General features: G+C 44.0%; 1 protein-coding gene across 1 annotated transcript; it reads left to right on the plus strand.

Annotated features, from left to right (window-relative positions):
* The first annotated feature begins 5,913 nt into the window (after positions 1–5,913).
* LOC115145231 (splicing factor, arginine/serine-rich 19-like) lies at positions 5,914–21,728 on the plus strand. The gene is given in 6 exon segments (XM_029686644.2): positions 5,914–7,773; positions 7,776–9,669; positions 9,810–9,892; positions 16,713–16,994; positions 18,630–18,758; positions 21,170–21,728. Coding segments are annotated over 6 exon segments (4,398 nt in total). The 3' UTR covers positions 21,320–21,728.
* The last annotated feature ends 2,904 nt before the right edge of the window (positions 21,729–24,632 follow it).

The following is a 24,632-nucleotide window of genomic DNA, read 5'->3' on the forward strand; positions in this document are numbered from 1 at the left end:
TTTTGCTGTTCGTTAGGCCTACTCATCTTGTTGGCTGATGAAAAGTAAATGTGGACAGTTCTTTCAATATCTTCCATATACACCTCAGAATTGGATAAGGATACCCGCAGTTGCATCCCCGATGTGTCTGTCTTCACTTGTAGCCTGTGAGAAAGACCCGATCACGTGATGGAGAGCCATGTGAGTGAGAGGTGCTTCAGAGCGTGCAGCACTCAGGGATAAGGGCACAACACAGCACTTTGGGCCAAGGGCACAACAGCCACTGGTCGCAAATGGCATGGATTTTCTTAGGGTGCATTACGGCCACAGAAAGGGGATGCCGCCGTGAAATTTGAGGCATTATCAAGTGTGTAAGAATATTTTGAAGATAAATACACAACACAGAGGACTAAAGGTCAAGAGGACTAAAGGTCAAGAGGACTAAAAGTCAATAGACTACTAACGATCAATGGAAATAGTGTTTTCTTCTGTAGAGACATGGGAGGAATTTGTCTATACATTGAGCCTGAAATAGGATACTTGTTATTTGGCCATTGGCCCAGTTTTATTGCAAGGAATTCTAATTGGTCAACCACAGGCTAGGGTTGGGTTATAAAACTACATCCTGTCCTTTGTTCTGTGGAGAATCACTGAGGAGAGAATCACTGAGGACAGGGGAGAATTAACATATATCTCTCAGCATAACATCTATGATTTGTCCTCTTTGAACAAACCTATTTTTCTCCCCCTGTTTTGCTTTGGGGTCTGTTATTGAAGAGTAACATCAACCGATAAGTGTTTGTCAAATTGTGAATGAGAGACTGATGTAGTGTGTACAGCCTGCGCAAAAAAACAAAGCAGAGCTCATGCCGTTCAAGCAACTTTTTTCAAATCATAATTTGTGTCGCATCATGCAATCATGCAATCATGCAATTATATATTGCGATGGTGTGCCACTCTTGCCTGATCAAAGCATTCCATTTGTGAATGTTGCAGAGATGGATACACCAGGATCTGTCTGTAGAGATTGGCAGTTAGTTGGGGGAGGGTGGCCATGGTGGTCAGCCAGGCCATCCAGTACCTTCCTTACCAAAAACCTCAGACCCAGTGTGGTTGAACACACTGTGGAGTGAGTTGAGGAATCTTGAGGAGTGGTTGTAAGGCTGAGACATACTTGTGGTAACATCATGTGGATGATGTGTGCTGAAGTGCTGTACGTGTGCATTTGATTACTGTGCCACCTTGTGTTAACAAGGCCTAGCATAAGGCTCATAGATGCTTGCAAATGGGACCACTGACCAGAATACTACTGGACCACTGTTGCCTGTGCTTGTGTTTGAATGGAAAAGACCAGAGACAGCTGACATCTGACTGCTGTTTTGACCCACTTGTCTTAGTCTAGACAGGAAGTGTGCAGGTCTACCCACATTCATTCTGCTCAAAGCAATTTTCATGCAATACTATTTTCAGAGTGATATAACGTGTAAGCACACTATGCATACATAGATGATTGATTGCTTTGCCAATAAAGCTTGTTTAATTTGCTGCTTTTGTAGCTATCTACATGCATACAACTATAGTTTACACGTGTTCAAAGAAGAGACTACCTAAGACAACCAGACGGGCGGGAGGAGGAAGTGGATTCTTATTATAAGCCACACACAGTTCCTTTTGAAACCACATCCTCATCCTAACCCAGGCTGCAATGGCATCTCTTATCTGCCCTGTCACTGTACCACCGGGCTTAGCCACTGGCTTCCTGCCTGCTTGGGTAGCTATAAATGATTTATTCATTATTAGTTTTAATCTCAATTGTTTACTGGGTCTCTCTCCTTTAACCTCGAATGCATTGATCTGCCACTAGGGTGGAGGCAGATTTATGTAGTGTTGCAAAGGTAGAGTATATTACTGCTAACTGTAATTTTATCATGACATTTAGTGGCCTTTTGGGTACTTCAGATAATCACATGTCTATCTCTGGCCCTCTGTGGCCTTATCACATGTAAAATAAATATATCAAATAAGATTTTAAAAATAGAATGACAAAAGCTGTAAAACATCCTAAATATAAACCATCAACTTAGTGAATAGCTTTGCTGTTTAATATGAGGGTTTTAGCACGAAATGCACTTGGTTTAAAAACATGTCATTGTAAATGCTTTGGTGCCAAACTGGTGGCAGTTGTGGAAAAAGTAAATAGTTGGAAGGGTTAATTGAAAATAATGCTATTGTTGATTCGATGCTTTTTACATTTTCTCTTGAATCATCATATGTAAACAAATGAATACATTTTTATAAAGGTTCAAATATAAATCAAATTTATTTATATAGCCCTTCGTACATCAGCTGATATCTCAAAGTGCTGTACAGAAACCCAGCCTAAAACTCCAAACAGCAAACAATGCAGGTGTAAATTTGTAAGTCGCTCTGGATAAGAGCGTCTGCTAAATGACTTAAATGTAATGTAAATGTAATTACAATGTATTAAAAATCCAAACATATAGCCCAATGTTTGCAAAACAACTAAAGTTACATTAATAACTCTAAATTAAGCATATAGGAGTACCTATTTCTTTGTTAACCGCTCAACACAGAATAGCCGCATATTAGCACTGCCTCAAATCGTTCTGAGAAAATATCCTTTATTTTATTCTGATTCTATTTTATTCTGATTCTATTTTATTCTAATTGTATTCTTCATAATATGAAAAAATGTAAAATAATGGCAAGGAATTCTAAGCAAATATTGTCTACTAAATGAACTAGTGTAGCTCACAGCCATTTGGCATAGCCAGATCAGGACCTAACATAAGGACAACTCAGAGAATGCTATTCTGTTCTTCTGAAATAGACTACATTTTTTTCATATCATGCTTTTTTAGACCTGTCTAAAATAAATCATGGATTTGTTGTGAAGGCAGAGTTGCAAAGAAAAAGCCATATCTCAGACTGGCCAATAAGAAGAAAAGATTAAGATGGGCAAAAGGACACAGACACTGGGCAGAGGAACTCTGCCTAGAAGGCTAGCATTCCGGAGTCGCGTCTTCACTGTTGACGTTGAGACTGGTGTTTTGCGGGTACTAATTAATGAAGCTGCCAGTTGAGGAATTGTGAGGCGTCTGTTTCTCAAACTAGACAGTCTAATGTACTTGTCGTCTTGCTCAGTCAGACAGCATGATGCATTAGTTAATGTGCAGTAGATAGATAGAATGGAAGTGTGTGTGCGTGTGTTATTTTCCACCATAATTTGCAAATAAATTCATAAAAAATCCTACAATGTGATTTTCTGGATTTTTTTTTCTAATTTTGTCTGTCATAGTTGAGGTGTACCTATGATGACAATTACAGGCCTCTCTCATCTTTTTAAGTGGGAGAACTTGCACAATTGGTGGCTGACTAAATACTTTTTTGCAGTTTGTAGAAGGAAGGGTCCAAGGTGTGAAAAATGTGCAGAAGGGCATGAGACAAAGGAATGTGTAGTATTGGGGAAAGTAGTGGACTGTGTTAATTGTCAGTAAGATTGGATTTTTAGCATTTATAGCAATGGTTATTAATTGTACTGCAGGGATGGATCAGAAAATTGAGGTTGTGGTGGCAGCTGCAGAGAGGTATTTGGGTGTGCGAGACTTGACAGCAGAAGAGTTACAGGATGTGTTAAGTGGTGATGTCCCATCCTTTCAGTGTGATGACATGAGGTAGGAATAAATACATTCAATTAGTGGAGTAGGGGGGGTGTTAATTTGATTTAATGTAATTTTGAAATTTGTGAGTATAGTGTTAGATGGTAGGGTACTTATTTCGTACATTTTTCTTTTTCAAGTAAAGTATAAGGGAGTTGTACTCCAGTCTATTAGGAGGCGGTAAAGAAACAAATTGGATGCCAACCGTCGTTAAACCTCGAGGAAGAAGTCATCCCCAAAATTAGCCCGATCAACGAAAAACGTAAATTCCCGTCGGCCCTTGTTTCAAGTGAAGGGAAGTCAAATGTCGGCGATGGATGGGATGGGCCTCTTAATGTGCTTTTAACAATATCTCAACCTTTAATACTGTATTTTAAACGTAAATGTCACGTTTTAGAAAATAAAGGTTAGTTGAAGATTGTGGATTTAAACGGACAAAACATGTAACTGGATCTAAGGTATGTATTTGACCGGTGTAGCTAGGAGGAGAGCTAACGTTAGCAAACCTGGCTAGCTAGCTAATGTTACTGCTATTTCTGGCAGGTCTGGCTAGCTAGCGACGAATCTGATTCCAGTGAAAACGTGACGATTATAAGTAGTTTCAGTGATCAAGTGTATTTACTAGTTAAGTTAGTTTGTAGTTTACCAGCCAGGTCAACTGGTGTTGCAAGCAACAGACGAGAGTGCGGCCTGATCCATGTATTTTGCAACGGCTAACGTTAGCTTGCCACTTCCAGTTAATGCAATGGCTAATTAGATAGCTAGCTAACATCGTCACACACGACACTGCAAGATTATTCAAAATTTTATTTGACTTAAGTTATGTATCATCAGACAAAGACTCCAGCGAAGAGGAAACAGAGAAGGATGAAGAAAGGAGTAGGACGAGGTTGAGGTGTTACCAAGGTGATAGGGAGAACCCAGATGACGAGCCTAGCGAACTGGTGAGTGTTATTGTGTGTGTGTTTTAATCTCTTCCATTGACTGTAGCAGCTATTAATGTGTGTGTTTGTCTGTCCCCTTCATATAGGGAGCTGCCATTACTGCAACCCCCGAAACACTTTCCTGCCTGGTCTCTCTTCACTGCTATCCACAGCATCTCCTCGGCAGGTAATGCCGGCCTACGCTACATTAATTTTAAAATCATTCCTGTAATTTTTTTGTCCTGCCAAGGTAGTGGTGCAGAGACGGGGGTCACACACGTATAAAATTCTTCCCTTGGTCGTGAGGATTCGCGATACCACACTGTCTCGCGAAAAAGACGTAAATTAGATTAACTAAAACGAGCTGTGGCTCAAAGCCACCTCATAAACGTTTTCAGTCAGACATTCACGCTTGCCATACATAGTTGAAATGTCAAGCCAATACATTTAGAATTGGGTAACATTGCTTCTCAACTTCAGAGCTGTAATGATTTGACGCTTTGGTTAAAGGCAAGTACAAATGCATGCTAGTAGTAGTCATCGCTCTTGTACACATTCTGGCTGATGTGATACGTCATCACTGGTAGGATCTCATTGGCTTTTGCTGATCACCGTTCTCAACTTGTCGTTAAACATGTCACATGTTTTATGACAATAAAATCCAACATTTTAGAATGTATTGGGATCTCTCATAGACGGATCGGTAGCCCTCAGATTTCTTCTCTGACTCGCTCACATTAAATGAGCATCGGTGACAGCTGCGAGCTTCGAGTAGGCAACACCATGGGTATTTTGTCTCCGATTTCAAACTTGTCTGGGACAGCTAAATTGGGGCCAAAATCACATGCCTGACTAAGGAGAGGATGTCAGAGTGAAAAGTCAGCTGAAATGTATGGGAGAGTGAGAGACCCTATATAATGAATTGCATAACAGGGAATTTAGATGTGCCAGTTCTACTGTGCGTGGTTTCATGAGTGATGTATTTGTATTCCAGTTCTGACCTTGAAGTGGAGTTAACAGCTGAGGTGAGAGTGGAAGACTCATTACTGCTCAGTATCCTGTCCACTGTCGCCCCTGGTATAGGCAACAGGAAGTCAGGTAAATACTTTGTACCAACTCTAATACACACATACAGTACTCTACTTCCGCCAAACACACACACATGACAGATTGTGGGCCCCAGGTGGTTGATAAAGGCCTAACATTTCTTGTCTCATCTTTCAGGGTTGCTCTTTGATCCCCGACCCTCAGTATCCTTCCTCCACCCACAACCCTAGGCTCCAGGGAGTTCTGGACTACAGCTTACCCCAGGCCCAGCTCTCATCCTGGCCATGGACTTAACTCAAATCCCATGCCTTAAAGGGATGCCTGATGTCCCTCCTCCTCACGGGATTACAGAGACTGCCAAGAGCCCCCTGCCCTCCTCCACATCTTCCTCCTCTCCCGCCTCCCCACCTTCCTCTTCATCCTCCTCTCCTGGTGCCGTGGCAACCGGCTACAACAATGATATCCAGGAGGGAAGTGCCAACAGCATGATGATGGGTGATGTGGTGTCCTCCACTTCTGCCTCCCTGGCTCCCCCCTCTCACTCTGACCCCTCGTTCTCCTCCTCAGATCCCTTGTTATGCCTCTCACCCCTTGTGGGCACCAACGGACAAAAAGAGCTCGAGACGGAGATTTACGACCCATTTCACCCCACGGAAGGAGAGAGAGAGGAAGGAGCGGCGGAGGAGGAAGGGGAAAAGTACGACCCCTTTGATCCGACCGGCTCTCCCCCCTCAGAGAGTGAGGAAGGGGAGCGTGAGACGGGGGGAGGGAGGGAGAGAGGGAACAGCGTGAGCAGCATGGGGAGCGATGCTAGAGGGAAGAGAATGAAGGTAGAGACGGGGAGGACAGGAGGAGAGGAGAAAGACAATGCTCCTCCAGACTCCACGGACGCTCTCTCTGTTCCCCCGCTCTCACCGCGCTCCCTCCCTCTCCCCCTTCGGAGGAGGCTGGACCGAACCAAAGAGCCCCGGGTGAAAGTACGGGACAGGCGAGAGAAGGCGAACCACTCGGACCACTCTGAGATTGAGGAGGGTGAGATCGTTGGGGCCACTGAGAGGGATGGAGGAAAGAGGGAGGAGAGAGGCCGGGAAGGAGTCCTTCCTCTCGTCCTCCCCATCTCCTCTGGCAGTCCTTTCCTCCACAGGGGAGCCAAGCCGGAGAGGATCCTGAGGGTGTTGGACGGGGATAGCTTTGTGTCTGTGCGGGCTGAGGGGGACTGGGTGGGGCTGGTGATGCCTGGCAGGGAGGATGGGGAGCCCATGGATGAGGAGGAGGAAGAAGAAGAAGAGGAGGAGCTGGTGGTGGTCGGGGTAGGAGATCTGAGGAGGAAGCTGGTCAGCCGGCGTAATGCGAGATACCGCTCCTCCTTCCCCTCTTCCCTCTCGCCTCAGCACCTCCCACCGTCTCCTCACACCGTCCCTCTGGCCCCCTCCCCACTCACTGCAGAGAAGAACAAGAGCCACAAGAGCTCCAAGGAGAGGGAGCGGCGCAAGCGAAAGGAGTGCAAGGTAGGGGAGGAGGAGCAGGAGGAGGAGAGGAGGAGGAAGAAAAGGAAAGAAAAGGATGGTGGTAGAGAGAATGGTGGGGAGAGGAAGGAAAGACACAGGGAGAGGGGGCGGCGGAGTGAGAAAGAGAAGAAAACAAAAGTGGAGAAGGAGAGAGGGAGGAGCAGCAGAAGCGACAGCAGGAAGAGGAAGAAGAGACGACGGAGCACCCCGGAATCTTCAGCACGCCCCCGCTCACAAAACACCTCAGCGCAGCAGGCCCACGGGGGCCGCTCCTGGTCAAACACTTCAGAGGACAGACACAGAGAGAGAGACAGAGACCGGTACAGAGACAGAGTTGGGGAACGAGACGGTGATCGAGACAAGGACAGAAAGAAAGATGACACCCGGAGAAGGGAGAGGGATGGAGACTCTAGCCGGATAAAGAGGGAAAGAGAGCGAGACGGCGTCCGCAAATCAACCAGCCAAGAAAGAGGCAGCTCCAAGAGGTCCAAAGGAAGCGTAGAACCAAGGCACCGGGAAAGGGACAGGCACCAGGACAGAGAAAGGCACAGAGAAAGGCACCAGGACAGAGAAAGGCACAGAGAAAGGCACCAGGACAGAGAAAGGCACAGAGAAAGGCACCAGGACAGAGAAAGGCACAGGACAGAGAAAGGCACAGAGAAAGGCACCAGGACAGAGAAAGGGACAGAGAAATGCACCAGGACAGAGAAAGGGACAGGGAGAGACGTCGAGATGGTCGACCCGTGGTGCCGCCATCCATCCAGGATCTCAATGGCTCTGACCTGTTCGCCATTAAGCGAACCATCACGGTCACCACGACCACCACCACCACTCTCCCCGGATCCCCCCCGCTGGCTCCATCCTCCCCCCGCAGCCCCTCCCAGGGCTCCGAAAAGCCCCACAAGAGGAAGAAGAAGAGCCATCGGCGCTCGGACGAAGAGTTAGAAGACAGCATTGGCCGGCCTGGGAGCCTCTCCCTCTCTCCACCGTCACATTACCATGGCTATGACTCGGACCACTTCTCAGACAAACTGGAGATAGACATGCATTCTTTGGACGGGGAGGCTCTGGATTCAGACTACCCCTCTATAGAAGACTCCCCTCCCCAGCTTCTGGAACCCGCTGCCCTCAGCGCCAAACCCAAGACCGCTACCAAACCTGGACGCCACTACTTCAAGAAGAAATCACGAACGGGCAAGAAAGCTGGTCAGTCCAAGTCGTCCTCTTCCTCCTCGGTTCGACCTAAAGGTAAGGAGCTCTCCACCTCCTCACTCTCCCCAACCCAGGCCACCCCCGGCCTGGCCTCCGCCCCAGCCACCCTCCCCTCGGCCAAACGAGGGCGGAAGATAGGGAAGGAGAAACAGCGTGGGGAAAAAGGAGGAAAGAAAGAGTCTGGTCGGTCTGGCAGGTCCAAGAAATTAAGTGGAGGTGGGAGGAAAGCCAAGCTGCAGTCCAAAGTGTCAGTGCTGGTGCGCGAGGGCGTGAGCAGCACCACGGGGGGCCCGGTGGGCTCGGGGAAGCTGGGCATGGAGCACCTCGGGGTGGGCGGGACAGTAGGGGGCTCTGGGGGGCCGGTGGTGGGAGGCTCCATTGCCGTGGTCTTTAGGAGGGACAATGAGAGCAGATCTCCGTTCCTCAAGCCGTGCTCTGAGCCTCTATTGCTGAGTGGACGCAACAAGGACCTGGGGAAGGTGGGCAAACGCAGTTCCCTGGCCGTTCCACCTTCCTCCTTGCTGGCTAATCCCACGGTGGCAGCGCTGAAGTCCAAGAAGGCCAAGCCCAGCTCTACCACCTCCACATCTTCCTCGGCGTCTTCGCCCTCATTGTCCCTAGCAACCAAGCGTAGGAGGCGGCTGGCGAAGAAGACGCGGGGAGAGAAAGGCCTAGCCAGCGGTTTGACGGACGTGGATGGCGCTATAGCCAACTGTAGCACTGAGGGCGGCGGCTGGGGTGGGTCTTCCTCCGACATCCAATCAGGAGTGGGGGCTAAACCCTCCACTCCGCACTCTGGTCCAGCTGGTCCAACCCCCTCATCCTCTTCATCATCCTCTTCCAACAGTGTCCTCCCCCCGTCCTCCTCACCCCCCCACACCCCTCCGCCCTCCCTCACCGCCTCGCGTGATGCTCGGGAGTCATCTCCCGACTCTCAGACAGTGGACAGCAGCTGTAAGACTCCTGAGCCCTCTTTCCTACCCGAGGACTGCCCTGCTCAGACCCAGAGCACCCTCAACCTGTCCCCCTCCAGTCCCTCGTCCCAGGAGGGAGGCCTCTCACGGTACGGCCCCTCCAACATGAAGCCACTCCCTCTAGACGAAGACCCCAAATCCCTGGCCTCACCCCCTTGTTCCTCCTCATCTGTCTCTGCCTTCGCCTCGCTTTCCTTTCCTCCTTCCTCCACAGACCCCTCCTCCTCCTCCTCTTCTGTTTCTTCCTCCTCTGCAAACAAGCTGCCACCTCCCCCTCCTGCTGCCCCTACCCTCCCCTGGAGTCTGCAGACAGGAGTGGACTGCACGGCCGGAGGAGTTTTAGCATGTAAGTCTCTTGTCAGTAGCATTCATTATAATAATGTCAACAGGTGCAGTTTTGGTACGTTTTTGTGTATTCCTGTTGCTACTATGAAGTGTATATAATATGTATAAGATTTTACTAACCCCATGCTCTCTGTATTTCAGTGACAGCTCTGCTGTTTAAGATGGAAGAGGCCAATATCGCAAGTAGAGCCAAAGCCCAGGAGTTCATCCATGCTACCAGCCAGGTGTGTGTGTCTTTGAGTAATTATATTCCGTTATCAGTGTGGGGGTATATATACAGTACTAGTTAAATGTTTGGACACACCTACTCATTCCGGGGTTTTTCTTTTCTTTTTACTATTTTCTACATTGTAGAATAATAGTGAAGACATCTAAACAAGGAAATAACACCTATGGAATTATGTAGTAACCAAAAAAGTGTTAACCTCTTGGTGTTAGGGGGCAGTATTTTCATTTTTGGAAAAAACATGTTCCCGTTTTAAACGGGATATTTTGTCAGGAAAAGATGCTAGGACATGCATATAAATGACAGCTTTGGATAGAAAACACTCTAACGTTTCCAAAACTGTAAAGATATTGTCTGTGTATAACAGAACTGATGTTGCAGGCGAAAGCCTGAGAAAAATCCAATCCGGAAGTGCCCCAGGTTTTGAAAGCGCTGTGTTCCAATGACTCCCTTTATGGCTGTGAATGTACCATCAACGAGCTTACGCTTTCTATGTATTCCCCAAGGTGTCTACAGCATTGTGATGTAGTTTTACGCATTTCTGTTGAAGAATAGGCGTATGGGGGCACATGGTGGCTCCGAGAGAGATTCTCGCGTAAAGTGCAGAGGTAGCCATTACTCCAATCGGTCCTAGAGAAAAAGGAATTGTCCCGACGGATATATTATCGAATAGATATTAGAAAAACACCTTGAGGATGGATTCTAAACGTTTGCCATGTTTCTGTCGATATTATGGAGCTAATTTGGAATATTTTTCGGTGTTGTGGTGACCGCAATTTCCGGGCGATTTCTCAGCCAAATGTGAAGAACAAACGGAGCTATTTCGCCGACAAAAATAATATTTTGGGAAAAAATTACTTTGGCTGTCTACCTGGGAGTCTCGTGAGTGAAAACATCCAAAGTTCATCAAAGGTAAACAATTTAATTTGATTGCTTTTCTGATTTCCGTGACAAGTTTGCCTGCTGCTAGCAATATGAGATTAACAAAAGGCTAAGCTGTTCCAGCTAAGCTGTGTTCCAATATATTTCACTTGTGATTTTCATGAATAGGAATATTTTCCATGAAGATTTATGTCCGTTGCGTTATGCTAATTAGTGTCAGATGATGATAACGGTCCCGTTCACGGGCTGGGCGGTTAACTACAGGTTAATGCGTTTGATGAGCTGGATGAGCTCCGTTCAAGACGATCTGTAAAATCGTCGTGGCTGAACGACAACACGGATAATAAACAGTTGGCTGGGTTTTTCTACGTCTGGTAAGAAGAGGGGTGGTGGTGTGTCTATTTGTCAATAACAGCTGGTGCACGATGTCTAATATTAAGGATGTTGAGGTATTTCTCGCCTGAGGTTGAATACCTCATGATAGATAAGCTGTAGACAACACAATTTGTTTTGTGTACATTTTAATTTGACCTTTATTTAACTAAGCAAGTCGACCAAGTTTTCATCTATATTTTTCGTAGCCATCTATTTACCATCACAAACCGATGCTGGTACTAAGATCGCACTTAACAAGAAAATAGAAGCGGTGCTCCTAGTGTCCGGGGACTTTAATGTAGGCAAACTTAAATCCATTTTCCGTAATTTCTACAAGAGTGTCACCAAAGGGGAAAAAACTCTAGACCACCTTTACTCCACACATGGAGACACACTTGTACAACGCCCTCCATTTGGCAAATCTGACCATAATTCTATCCTCCTGATTCCTGCTTACAAGCGAAAACTATAGCAGGAAGTACCAGTGACACGCTCAATGCGGAAGTGGTCAGATGATGGGGAATAGAGGTCGACCAATTAATCGGAATGGACTATTTAATTGGGGCCGATTTCAAGTTTTCATAACAATCGGTAATCAGCATTTTTGGACACCGATCATGGCCGATTACGTTGCACTCCACGAGGAGACTGCGTGGCAGTCTAACTACCTGTTATGCGAGTGCAGCAAGGGAGCCAAGGTAAGGTGCTAGCTAGCATTAAACTTATCTTATAAAAAACCCATCAATCTTAACATAATCACTAGTTAACTACACATGGTTGATGATATTACTAGTTTATCTAGCTTGTCCTGCGTTGCATATAATCGATACGGTGGCTGTTAATTTATCATTGAATCATAGCCTACTTTGCCAAACAGGTGATTTAACAAGCGCATTCGCGAAAAAAGCACTGTCGTTGCACAAATGTGTATCTAACCATTAACATCAACGCCTTTTCTTAAAATCAATACACAACTATATATTTTTAAACCTGTGTATTTAGTTAATATTGCCTGCTAACATGAATTTCTTTTAACTAGGGAAATTGTGTCACTTCTCCTGCGTTCTGTGCGACGCAGTCAGGGTACATGCAGTGATTCCTAACAAAGACAGCCAATTTCACGAAACGGGGGATGATTTAACAAAAGTGCATTTGTGAAAAAGCACAATCGTTGCACGAATATACAGTGGGGCAAAACAGTATTTAGTCAGCCACCAATTGTGCAAGTTCTTCCACTTAAAAAGATGAGGCCTGTCATTTTCATCATCGGTACACTTTAACGATGACAGTCAAAATGAGAAAAAAAATCCAGAAAATCACATTGTAGGATTTTTTAATGAATTTATTTGCAAATTATGGTGGAAAATAAGTATTTGGTCAATAACAAAAGTTTATCTCAATACTTTGTTATATCCCATTTGTTGGCAATGACAGAGGTCAAACGTTTTCTGTAAGTCTTCACAAGGTTTTCACACACTGTTGCTGGTATTTTGGCCCATTCCTCCATGCAGATCTCCTCTAGAGCAGTGATGTTTTGGGGCTGTTGCTGGGCAACACGGACTTTCAACTCCCTCCAAAGATTTTCTATGGGGTTGAGATCTGGAGACTGGCTAGGCCACTCCAGGACCTTGAAATGCTTCTTACGAAGCCACTCCTTTGTTGCCCGGGCGGTGTGTTTGGGATCATTGTCATACTGAAAGACCCAGCCACGTTTCATCTTCAATGCCCTTGCTGATGGAAGGAGGTTTTCACTCAAAATCTCACGATACATGGCCCCATTCATTCTTTCCTTTACACGGATCAGTCGTCCTGGTCCCTTTGCAGAAAAACAGCCCCAAAGCATGATGTTTCCACCCCCATGCTTCACAGTAGGTATGGTGTTCTTTGGATGCAACTCAGCATTCTTTGTCCTCCAAACACGACGAGTTGAGTTTTTACCAAAAAGTTCTATTTTGGTTTCATCTGACCATATGCCATTCTCCCAATCTTCTTCTGGATCATCCAAATGCTCTCTAGCAAACTTCAGACGGGCCTGGACATGTACTGGTTAAGCAGGGGGACACGTCTGGCACTGCAGGATTTGAGTCCCTGGCGGTGTAATGTGTTACTGATTGTAGGCTTTGTTACTTTGGTCCCAGCTCTCTGCAGGTCATTCACTAGGTCCCCCCGTGTGGTTCTGGGATTTTTGCTCACCGTTCTTGTGATCATTTTGACCCCACGGTGTGAGATCTTGCGTGGAGCCCCAGATCGAGGGAGATTATCAGTGGTCTTGTATGTCTTCCATTTCCTAATAATTGCTCCCACAGTTGATTTCTTCAAACCAAGCTGCTTACCTACTGCAGATGTAGTCTTCCCAGCCTGGTGCAGGTCTACAACTTTGTTTCTGGTGTCCTTTGGTCTTGGCCATAGTGGAGTTTGGAGTGTGATTGTTTGAGGTTGTGGACAGGTGTCTTTTATACTGATAACAAGTTCAAACAGGTGCCATTAATACAGGTAACGAGTGGAGGACAGAGGAGCCTCTTAAAGAAGAAGTTACAGGTCTGTGAGAGCCAGAAATCTTGCTTGTTTGTAGGTGATCAAATAATTTCCACCATAATTTGCAAATAAATTCATTAAAAATCCTACAATGTGATTTTTCTGTTGTTTTTTTTCCTCATTTTGTCTGTCATAGTTGAAGTGTACCTATGATCAAAATTACAGGCCTTTCTCATCTTTTCAAGTGGGAGAACTTGCACAATTGGTGGCTGACTAAATACTTTTTTGCCCCACTGTATATACTAGGAGGTGTCAGAGGAAGTCCCCAAAAATTGTCAGACTTCAGACCTCGGTCATCAGGTGAACGGTGTTTCCTTCCACACATTGGTGCTTCTGAGTTAAGCGGGCGGGTCATGTTTTGGAGGACGCATGACTCGACCTTCACCTCCCGAAACCGTTGGAGTTGCAGTAATGAGACAAGATCAAAATTGGGAGGGATTTAAAAAGCTTCTTTTTTTTAATCACCATTGGCCTCATGGTGAAATCCCTGAGGGGTTTCCTTCCTCTCTGGCAACTGAGTTGGGAAGGACTCCTGTATCTTTTTAGTGATTGGGTGTATTGCTGCACCATTCAAAGTGTAATTAATAACTTCACCATGCACAAAGGGATATTCAATGTCTGCAAGGCATTGGAAAAACTCCCCGATCTTTGTGGTTGAATCTGTGTTTGAAATGCACTACTTGACTGAGGGACCTTTTCAGATAATTGTATGTGGGTTACAGAGATGAAGTAATTCAAAAATAATGTTAAATGCTATTATCAGCTGGGCTAGACAATCTGGACCCTCTCTTTCTAAAATTATCTTTTCGAAATTGTTGCAACCCCTATCACTAGCCTGTTCAACCTCTCTTTCGTATCGTGTATCGTCTGAGATTCCAAAAGATTGGCTAAACCTATATCTATCCTACCCTGCTGCTGCGGTCATCCCCCTCTTCAAATCTGGGGGATGGGTGCACACCTCGCTCAGACCCAAACTGCTACAGACCTATATCTATCCTACCCTGCCTTTCTAAGGTCTTCGACCAACTACTTCTCTGATAGAGTTAACAAACAGATTACCAACCATTTTCGAATCCCACCATACCTTCTCCGCTATGCAATCTGGTTTCAGAGCTGGTCATGGGTGCACCTCAGCCTCGCTCAAGGCTTACTGCATTCGCGTAACAGGCAGTCTCCTTGTGGAGTGCAACAAGAGAGGCAGGTCGTTAATTGCGTTGGACAAGTTCTGTAAGGCTGCAAGATTGGATCCCCCGAGCTGACAAGGTGAAAATCTGTCATTCTGCCTCTGAACGAGGCAGTTAACCCATCGTTCCTAGGCCTTCATTGAAAATAAGAATGTGTTCTTAACTGACTTGCCTAGTTAAATAAAGGTATAAAATATATATATATATATATATATATATATATATATATAAATTTTAAAAATCGGCAAATCGGCGCCCAAAAAGTCCAATTTCCGATTGTTATGAAAACTTGAAATCGGCCCTAATTAATTGGCCATTCCGATTAATCGGTTCGACCTTTACTCTGGACGGTTCTGACTTAGAATATGTGGACAACTACAAATACCTAGGTGTCTGGTTAGACTTTAAACTCTCCTTCCAGACTCACATTAAGCATCTCCAATCGAAAATTAAATCTAGAATCGGCATCCTATTTCGCAACAAAGCATCCTTCACTCATGCATCTCCAATCGAAAATTAAATAACCATACCAAAGCATCCTAAAACCGACAATCCTACCGATCCTCGACTTCGGTGATGTCATCTATAAAATTGCCTCCCAACACTCTACTCAACAAACTGGATGCAGTCTATCACAGTGCCATTCGTTTTGTCACCAAAAAGCCCCATATACTACCCACCACTGCGACCTGTTCTCTCTCGTTGGCTGGCCCTCGCTTCATACTCGTCGCCAAACCCACTGGCTCCAGGTCATGTACAAGTCTGCTAGGTAAAGCCCTGCCTTAACTCAGCTCACTGGTCATCATAGCAGCACCCACCCGTAGCATGTGCTCCAGCAGGTGTATCTCACTGGTCACCCCCAAAGCCAATTCTTCCTTTGGCCGCCTTTCCTCCCAGTTCTCTGCTGCCAATGACTGGAACGAACTGCAAAAATCACTGAAGCTGGAGACTCGTATCTCCCTCACTAGCTTTTAAGCACCAGCTGTCAGAGCAGCTCACAGATCACTGCATCTGTACATGGCCCATCTGTACATGGCCCATCTGTACATGGCCCATCTGTAAATAGCCCATCCAACTACCTCATCCCCATACTGTGTTTATTTATCTTGCTCCTTTGCACCCCAATATCTCTACTTGCACATTCATATATACATATATATATATTATATATATCACACACACACTTATTTATTCATTCATTCATTCTCGGGCCGACTCTCTATATATTCTGCACATCTACCATTCCAGTGTTTAATTGCTATATTGTGATTACTTCGCCACCATGGCCTATTTATTGCCTTTACCTCCTTTATCCTACCTCATTTGCACATACTGTATATAGACTTTTTCTACTGTATTATTTATTGACTGTATGTTTGTTTACTCCATGTGTCGAACTGCTTTGCTTTATCTTGGCCAGGTCGCAGTTGTAAATGAGAACTTGTTCTCAACTAGCCTACCTGGTGAAATAAAAAAAGTAAAACCAATATTGCACACAGTGAGTCAATGCAACTTATGTGACTTGTTAAGCACATTTTTGGTCCTGAACCTCCTGAAGAGGTTGTATATTTGTTGACTAAAGACACTTCAGCCTTTCATTTCTAAAAACATAATTCCACTTTGACATTGTGTGGTATTGTGTGTAGTCCAGTGACACAAAGTCTCAATTGAATTCATTTTAAATTCCGGCTGTAACACATTAAAATGTGGAAAAAGTCAAAGGAGGTAAATACTTTCTGAAGGCACTGTATACGTGTTTCATATTTGTCTTGGATTGTTTTGAAGGTGTTCGATATCTGACCAACCATTTCTCATCATACCTTCCATCTCTCTCTCTTGCAGATTCTCTCCCAAACCAATCAGAACCATTCATCGCAGCATGCCCCTTCTTCCTCCTCCCAGGTTCCTCCTTCCCCTGGCCCCACCCCTGCTCCGTTCATCCTGCACAACGCTCTCCCATTGGTGGGCTGCACCAAAACCCCGCCCAACCACCTGCACCGTGGCATGTCTTTGGGTGGCGGCTGTGCCCAGACCCCGCCCCCTCTCATGCCCTCTGGGTTCTCGGGAGGGTCCGGAGACTCCAGTGATATAGGCTGGGACAACGAGAGCAAGGACCCTGACAAGGTAGCACCATTAAAAACCATGTCTTTCTACCACTCTCATATCTTCCAATTACTGATGTGTGTGTGTGTGGAAAGGAATAAGGTCTTCTGACTATCAGTACAGTACTGCATAGTGTTGGCACAATACCAGAATGTTGACTTCATTACTGATACTAGGTTTTGTATCACGATGTTCAATACCAAAACGATACCGAGGTACAAAAAAAAAGGCATATTAGCCAAAGTTACAGAATGGCACATGATCCAGACAGATATGCTCAGCTACTGCTCTGTTCAATCGTTGGGCATCAACATATTTGCATTTTTAAAAAATTAAAAAATTTAGAGACAGCCATGTATGCATTAATGAATCAATTATGCAATCAGTTTGACTTAGGTAAAAACGGTCTAACTACATAATGGTAATCATTTATTTCAATGGTAAATAAATCTGTAGCATATCCACAATACAGGTGAATGCATATTCAATAGGAGTGTGTGCATGCATTGAGTTATTGAGCTTGTTTTTGGTTGATTCCATGGGGCTACAGATGACAAACCATTTCCCTTCCATTTTGGGACACTTTTTATCAACAGCATTTGTATAGAAGTAGCTTTTTCATGAGAATGTTTGTTTCTTTAATGAGTAATGATGTCATTCACGAGGCAATAGATCGTCTTTTGGAGAGATGAGAAAGAGACCGAATAAGTGAATCTATAAAGTTTTTATTGGCAATCAGCTATGGAATCAATATTATGCCTTAGTTTGCATATCATCACAAACAAAGTCTAGGGTAGTGAATTGATGTTAGTGTTACGGTTTTCTTGTGTGGAAAGAGAGGCGGACCAAAATGCAGTGTGGTTATTTCGATACATCTTTTAATAAAAGATAAACACGAACAATACAAAACAATAAACGTAACGTGAAAACCTAAACAGCCTTATCTGGTGCAAACAAACACAGAGACGGGAACAATCACCCACGAAAAACTCTAAGAATATGGCTGCCTAAATATGGTTCCCAATCAGAGACAACGATAAATACCTGCCTCTGATTGAGAACCACTACAGGCAGCCATAGACTATTCTAGACAACCACACTAACCACTATCCCATAACCTACAACAAACCCCTAGACAAAACACACCACATAAAATAACCCATGTCACACCCTGGCCTGATCAAAATCATAAAGAAAATACTAAGACCAGGGTGTGACAGTTAGCTTTAGCTGTCACCTAGCAAGGAAAGTTAGCCTACAAAGCTGGAAACTATCGGTATATTCTTCCATTGTAAAGGGTTCTAGTCTGTATTGACTTTGTTTTGCGAATCAGTAACAGTTTCAACATCTACATGCCTTGTCGCATTATTCAAGTCTGTTAACTTCTGTGCAGTATGAGTGGGAACTTATATGAATGCAGCCCAGACTCTCAGTGCAGGCTAGCAAGTGGAGCAGGCACTGTGCCCTCTATAATAAGGGGTCGACTGCGCTGATAAGAACGGCTTGACCTGTGAGACACATTTGACAGAAGTACCGAAAGTAACAAATTCTACTGCAAAACAGTTTTTCATGCTCTGGTATCTGAAAAGTTGTGACGTTTCGGTATACTGTGCAACACTAGTACTGCACCTCTTATTTTATTTATCTCGCTCTCAGTACCTGAAGAAGCTCCACACTCAGGAGCGTGCGGTGGAGGAGGTGAAGCTGGCCATTAAGCCTTACTACCAGCGTAAAGACATCAACAAGGACGACTACAAGGACATCCTGAGAAAGGCAGTGCACAAGGTAACCCAGCCCTCTAACCATAAACCTGCTTTGGCTTTATTACCTTGTTATTACATGGTTTAGAACAATGTTATTAGTGTTATTACATGGTTTAAGTACGCTGTTATTAAGTGGCTAGGCACACAGTGTTACGTGGCTTAGCACAGTGTTAACTTTGTTATTCTATGGTGTAAAACAAACACCTTATTCTATGAATGACTTGATAAACAGTTGAATCAGGTGTGTTAGTGCTGGGCTGGAACAAAAAAGTCTGCTCCACCAATGGTCAGGCTTTTGGGTTTAGGTTGTAGTGTCTCTCAGTAATGGAGTGTAGGTGCATTTTGTTTCATAGGAATAACAACCTGTTTGTGACATTTTAATAGATTGGCTAACACAATGTTAAAATATTGGCATAATTACTAGACTGAGTGGTGTGGTGTCGATACAATTACTTTTGACTTGTTTGTGAATGTTTATAGAATTTCCACAAACAGGTATTGGCAGTTGTTGGAAGTAGACTTCAGAAATAAGGCCAGAGGGAGTGTAGAATATTTAAGCAATAAGGCCCGAGGGGGTGTTATATATTGGCCTATACACTGAACAAAAATATAAACGCAACAGGTTAAGTGTTGGTCCCATGTTTCATGAGCTGTAATATAATATTTTAAAAAAATAACGTGTTCAAAAAGCTTATTTCTCTCAATTTTGTGCACAAATTGGTTTACATCTCTGTTTGTGAGCATTCTCCTTTGCCAAGATAATCCATCCACCTGATAGGTGTGGCATATCAAGAAGCTTATTAAACAGCATGATCATTACACAGTTGCACCCTGTGCTGGGAACGAGAAAAGGTCACTCTAAAATGTCCCGGTTTGTCACTGCCACAGATGTCCCAAGTTGATGGAGCATGCAATTGGCATGCTGACTGCAGGTATGTCCACCAGAGCTGTTGCCAGAGAATGTAATGTTCATAAGAACCGTAGACCACGTGTAACCACGCCAGCCCGGGACTTCCACATCCGGCTTCTTCAACTGCGGCATCGTCTGAGACCAGCCACCCGGACAGCTGATGAAACTGTGGGTATGCACAACCGAAGAATTTCTGCACAAACTGTCAGAAACTGTCTCAGGGAAAGCTCATCTGCATGCTCGTAGTCCTCACCAGGGTCTTGACCTGACTACAGTTTTGGCGTCGTAACTGTTCAGTGGGCAAATGCTCACCTTCGATGGCCACTGGCAAGCTGGAGAAGTGTGCTTTTCACGGATGAATCCCGTTTTCAATTGTACTGGGCAGATGGCAGACACTGTGTGTGGCATTGTGTTTGAGAACGGTATGCTGATGTCAATGTTGTGAATGGAGTGCCCCATGGTGGGGGTGGGGTTATAGTATGGGCAGGCATAAGCTACGGACAACTAACACGATTGCAATTTCTCGAAGGCAATTTGAATGAACAGAGACACTGATGAGATCCTGAGGCCCGTTGTCGTGCCATTCATCTACCGCCGTCACCTCATGTTTCTGCATAATAACACATGGCCTCATGTCGCAAGGATCTGTACACAATTCCTAGAAGCTGAAAATGTCCCAGTTCTTTCATGGCCTGCACACTCACCAGATATGTCACCCATTGAGCATGTTTGGGATGCCCTGGGTCGACGTTTACGACAACGTGTTCCAGTTCCCGTCAATATCCATCAACTTCTCACAACCATTGAAGAGTGTGACAACATTCCACAGGCCACAATAAACAGCCTGATCAACTCTATGCGACGGCGATGTCTCGCGCTGCATGAGGCAGATGGTGGTCGCACAAAATACTGACTGGTTTTCTAATCCACGCCCATACTTTTTTTTTTTTGGTATCTGTGACCAATCGATGCATATCTGCATTTCCAGTCATGTGAAATCCATATATTAGGGCCTTATTTATTTAATTGATTTCCTTATATGATCTGTGACTCAGTAAAATCTTTTAAATAGTTGTATGTTTATATTTTTGTTCAGTGTGAGGCCAAATTCTCTAAAACGGCATTGGCCTAGGGCTTTTCTTATGCACGACGCGAAACTGTATATTGGCCATATACCACAAACCTCAGAGGTGCCTTATTGCTATTATAAACATAATAAAAAAAGGACAGTAAAACAAGTGTTTTTGCATCATACCTGTGGTATATTGTCTAATATACACAAGGCTGGAATACTGTTTCAGCAAATAAGCATCCAGGATGCAAACTACCCGGTTTATAATGCAGAATATGTAACTATGTTCCAACACAGTAACAATTGGAAGTTGTAATTACGTTACATTGTAAGTAATTACAGCCTAGCGAAATTACTGTGTAGTTAGTTTAACAGCAATTTGATATAGTGTGTTTATGACTAATACCGACCTGTGTGTGTGCGTGTGTGTGTGGTTGTCTCTGCTCCTCAGATCTGCCACAGTCGAAATGGAGAGATCAACCCGGTCAAGGTGAGCAACCTGGTCAAGCTTTATGTTCAGAGGTACAAGTACTTCAGGAAGCACGGTCGAAAGATGGATGAGGAAGTGAGGGAGGACAGAGAGATGGATTCCTCCTATTGATTGGAGAAGGGGTCGCTCTCACACTACTCCCATTGGTTCTGCTGCCCACTCTTTGCACGTGACTGGGCCCACTGAGGCCGTAGAGTGACATTTGTTTTATTCACCTCCCTATTTGCTGTCCCCATGTAAACTCGTAACCGCACCGCCCCCTCTCTCGTCTCCTGTGTGTCTTGCTGTACAGAAATATTGAGTAGATATCCGCAAAATATACACACGCACAATATATGAATAAAAAAAATTACAATGTTATGGGAGCGATGCAGAACACACATGCATACACACTTACACGTGCGCGCACACACATACTGTACATACTGTAAGTACACTACACTGACTCCTTTCTCTCTGTGTGGTATAAACCTGTCAGGTTGTTGGTCGGCTGGTTTAAATATAGAGATTTGACACTTGATTTTCTGTTCCCGTCTTTTATTTGAAGCCTACTTTGAGGGGAGGTTTCCTGAGCACAAGCGAGTTCGCTTTTAAGTCCAAGACCAGGCTTAATCTGTGTCTGGGAAACCAACCCTGAAGGTTTTTGTACTCTGATCAGTGCTTAGGCAGAGAGCGAAATAAATGAACGCAAGGTGTCACTGTCCTACAAGCTATGGATTTACAGGCTTGCAGCGTACTTGTCACTGACTGAGTGAACTGTTTGTAATAGATTCTTTATCAATGCTGTTTCTGAACCAGGCTTAAATACTGTAGGTACTGTTTAAGTTATGTAAGAATGTAAACACCAGCCTAAAGTAATTATACGCATCTGTGTATCCCTCTCTGTCATACACAGAGGCAGATCTAGGATCAGTTTTATCCTCCACACAATCCTTACCCTACCCATTTAAAGTAGGGAACTGCAAAACTGGCCATAGATTTTAGGTGCAATTTGACACTTACTCTGTGCTAAGTCTGTTTGAGTTTCCATTGGTTTCTATTAGTGTTAGTGAGTAATTTTTCTAGTCAATGACCACGTGATATCAGTCAATAAACGGACATCAATTTAAACATTAAAAGCAACCATGAAAATGAAGTACCCCTGCGACTTGATGAGTTTACACATTGGAAGTTGAAGCTATGTGGTGAGTCAACGCGCGTTGGGTGCCTGGGATGTGTGTACTATGTTGGATGTATCATCGCGCTTGTTCCTTTCATTGTCAGGTCTCTGTTAGTGGGTGAACACTCCTGTCAGTTTATCTCTACAACTGTTTGACCAGTCAGGCAGACAGAATTGGAACCAATGGAATAGTCCCAAAAGAGTCAACTCCAACCAACATCAAGAGCACCTCCGAAACTATGTAAGTATATAATTATTAAGGCTGTCAGTTAGTCAAAAAGTTGATAAACTGATTAAGGCCCAGTTCCATCCCCTTCCCTTATCAACCAAAAGCATGAAACCTTAGGCCGAAACCGAGTTCACCAAACATTATTCCTAATATTGAGTTGTACTTGCACATCCCCTTGTGCCTTCAGAACAGCCTCAATTCGTCGGGGCATGGAAATTACAAGGTGTCCAAAGCGTTCCACAGGGATGCTGGCACATGTTGACTCCAATGCTTGCCACAGTTGTCAAATTGGCTGGATGTCCTTTGAGGGGTGGACCATTGATACACACGGGAAACTGTTGCACGTGGAAAAACCCAGCAGTGTTGCAGTTCTTGACACAAACCGGTGCACCTGGCACCTAATACCATACCCAGTTCAAAGGCACTTAAATATTTTGTCTTGCCCATTCACCCTCTGAATGGCACACACACTCCTTGTCTCAAGGCTTAAAAATACTTCTTTAACCTGTCCTTCCCTTCATCTGCACTGAAGTGGATTTAACAAGTGACATCAATAAGGGATCATAGATTTCACCTGGTCAGACTGTCATGGAAAGAGCAGGTGTTCTTAATGTTTTGTAAACTCAGCATGTTTTTAGGTGCAATTTCACGCTACTACTCTGCTTAGTCTGAGTCTACATTGTTTTCTATTAGTGTTATCAGTAAATAAACAGACAAAATAAAAAGGTAATACACATTGAAATCATATGACTTGTGACGTCAGAGCTGACTGTTGAAAGCAACCAATGAAAATGAAGTCTTCTGTAGCTTGATGGTTTCAAACGTTAAATTTTCTACAAGGTTAGAGCTTATTTTAAGTCCTAATCAAAATATTAAAAATGTCACTCGTTGACGCCCAAGAAATAGAATCATGTTGGAAGTTGAAGCTAGAGAAGGTGTGTCAACGTGTGTCGGATGCCTGGGATGTGTAAACTGTGGTGGATATATCAGCACACCCTCTTTCCTTTCATTGTCAGGTCTCCGGTAGTTAGTGCGTGAACACCTCAGTCAGTTTCTCTACAAGTGTTTGACTAGTCAGAATTGGAACCAATGAAACAGTCCCAAAAGAGTTAACTCCAAGCAACATCAAGAGCACCTCAACACTATGTAAGTATATAATTATTAAGGCTGTAAGAGTTACCCAGATTAATATACTTTTTGACATTTTAATGCACCATTTTATTTTTATAACAATTATCTGAAAGTGTTGGAAATGCATTGAAAACATCCAAAATACATGATCTATACAGCAACAATCTACAAGTTGGCATTGAGGTTTAAATAAAGTGAGCTTTCTCAATTTACCTAATTTGCTAACTGTTACTTGAGACAAAATCAAGACCTCACTATATGTGTAATGTGTTTTTGTATGAACTTGGACCCTTTCCAACCTCCTATTCATCTTCAGCACTAAACCAGTGTCTACATATGTGAAAACAGAACATTTCTATCAGGGGCAGTCGCCATAGCCTAGCTCAAGGCCAAAAATGTAAAGTAGGCAAAAATCATTCCAATCCTGATTAAAATACATGTAGGACCATCTTTTCCCTGTATTTTCAAAGATGCCTAGAGATCTGTTGATCTTTGAGATCACCTTTTCTGCTCTTGTAGGAAGCAATCACTCCCCTATTGCATTTGCACAAGCTGCCCCCTTGTTGGCTACTATGTTGCAATATCTACAGTCGAAGTTGGAAGTTAACGTACACCTTAGTCAAATACATATAAACTCAGTTTTTCACAATTCCTGACATTCAATCCTAGTAACAATTCCCTGTCTTAGGTCAGTTAGGATCACTACTTTATTTTAAGAATGTGAAATGTCAGAATAATAGTAGAGTGGTTTATTTCAGCTTTTATTACTTTCATCACATTCCCAGTGGGCCAGAAGTTTACATACACTCAATTTGTATTTGGTAGCATTGCCTTTAAATTGTTTAATTTGGGTCAAATATTTTGGGTAGCCATCCACAAGCTTCCCACAATAAGTTGGGTGAAAT

The sequence above is a fragment of the Oncorhynchus nerka genome, linkage group LG17 (assembly GCF_034236695.1).
Source record: "Oncorhynchus nerka isolate Pitt River linkage group LG17, Oner_Uvic_2.0, whole genome shotgun sequence".
Classification (NCBI taxonomy): domain Eukaryota; kingdom Metazoa; phylum Chordata; class Actinopteri; order Salmoniformes; family Salmonidae; genus Oncorhynchus; species Oncorhynchus nerka.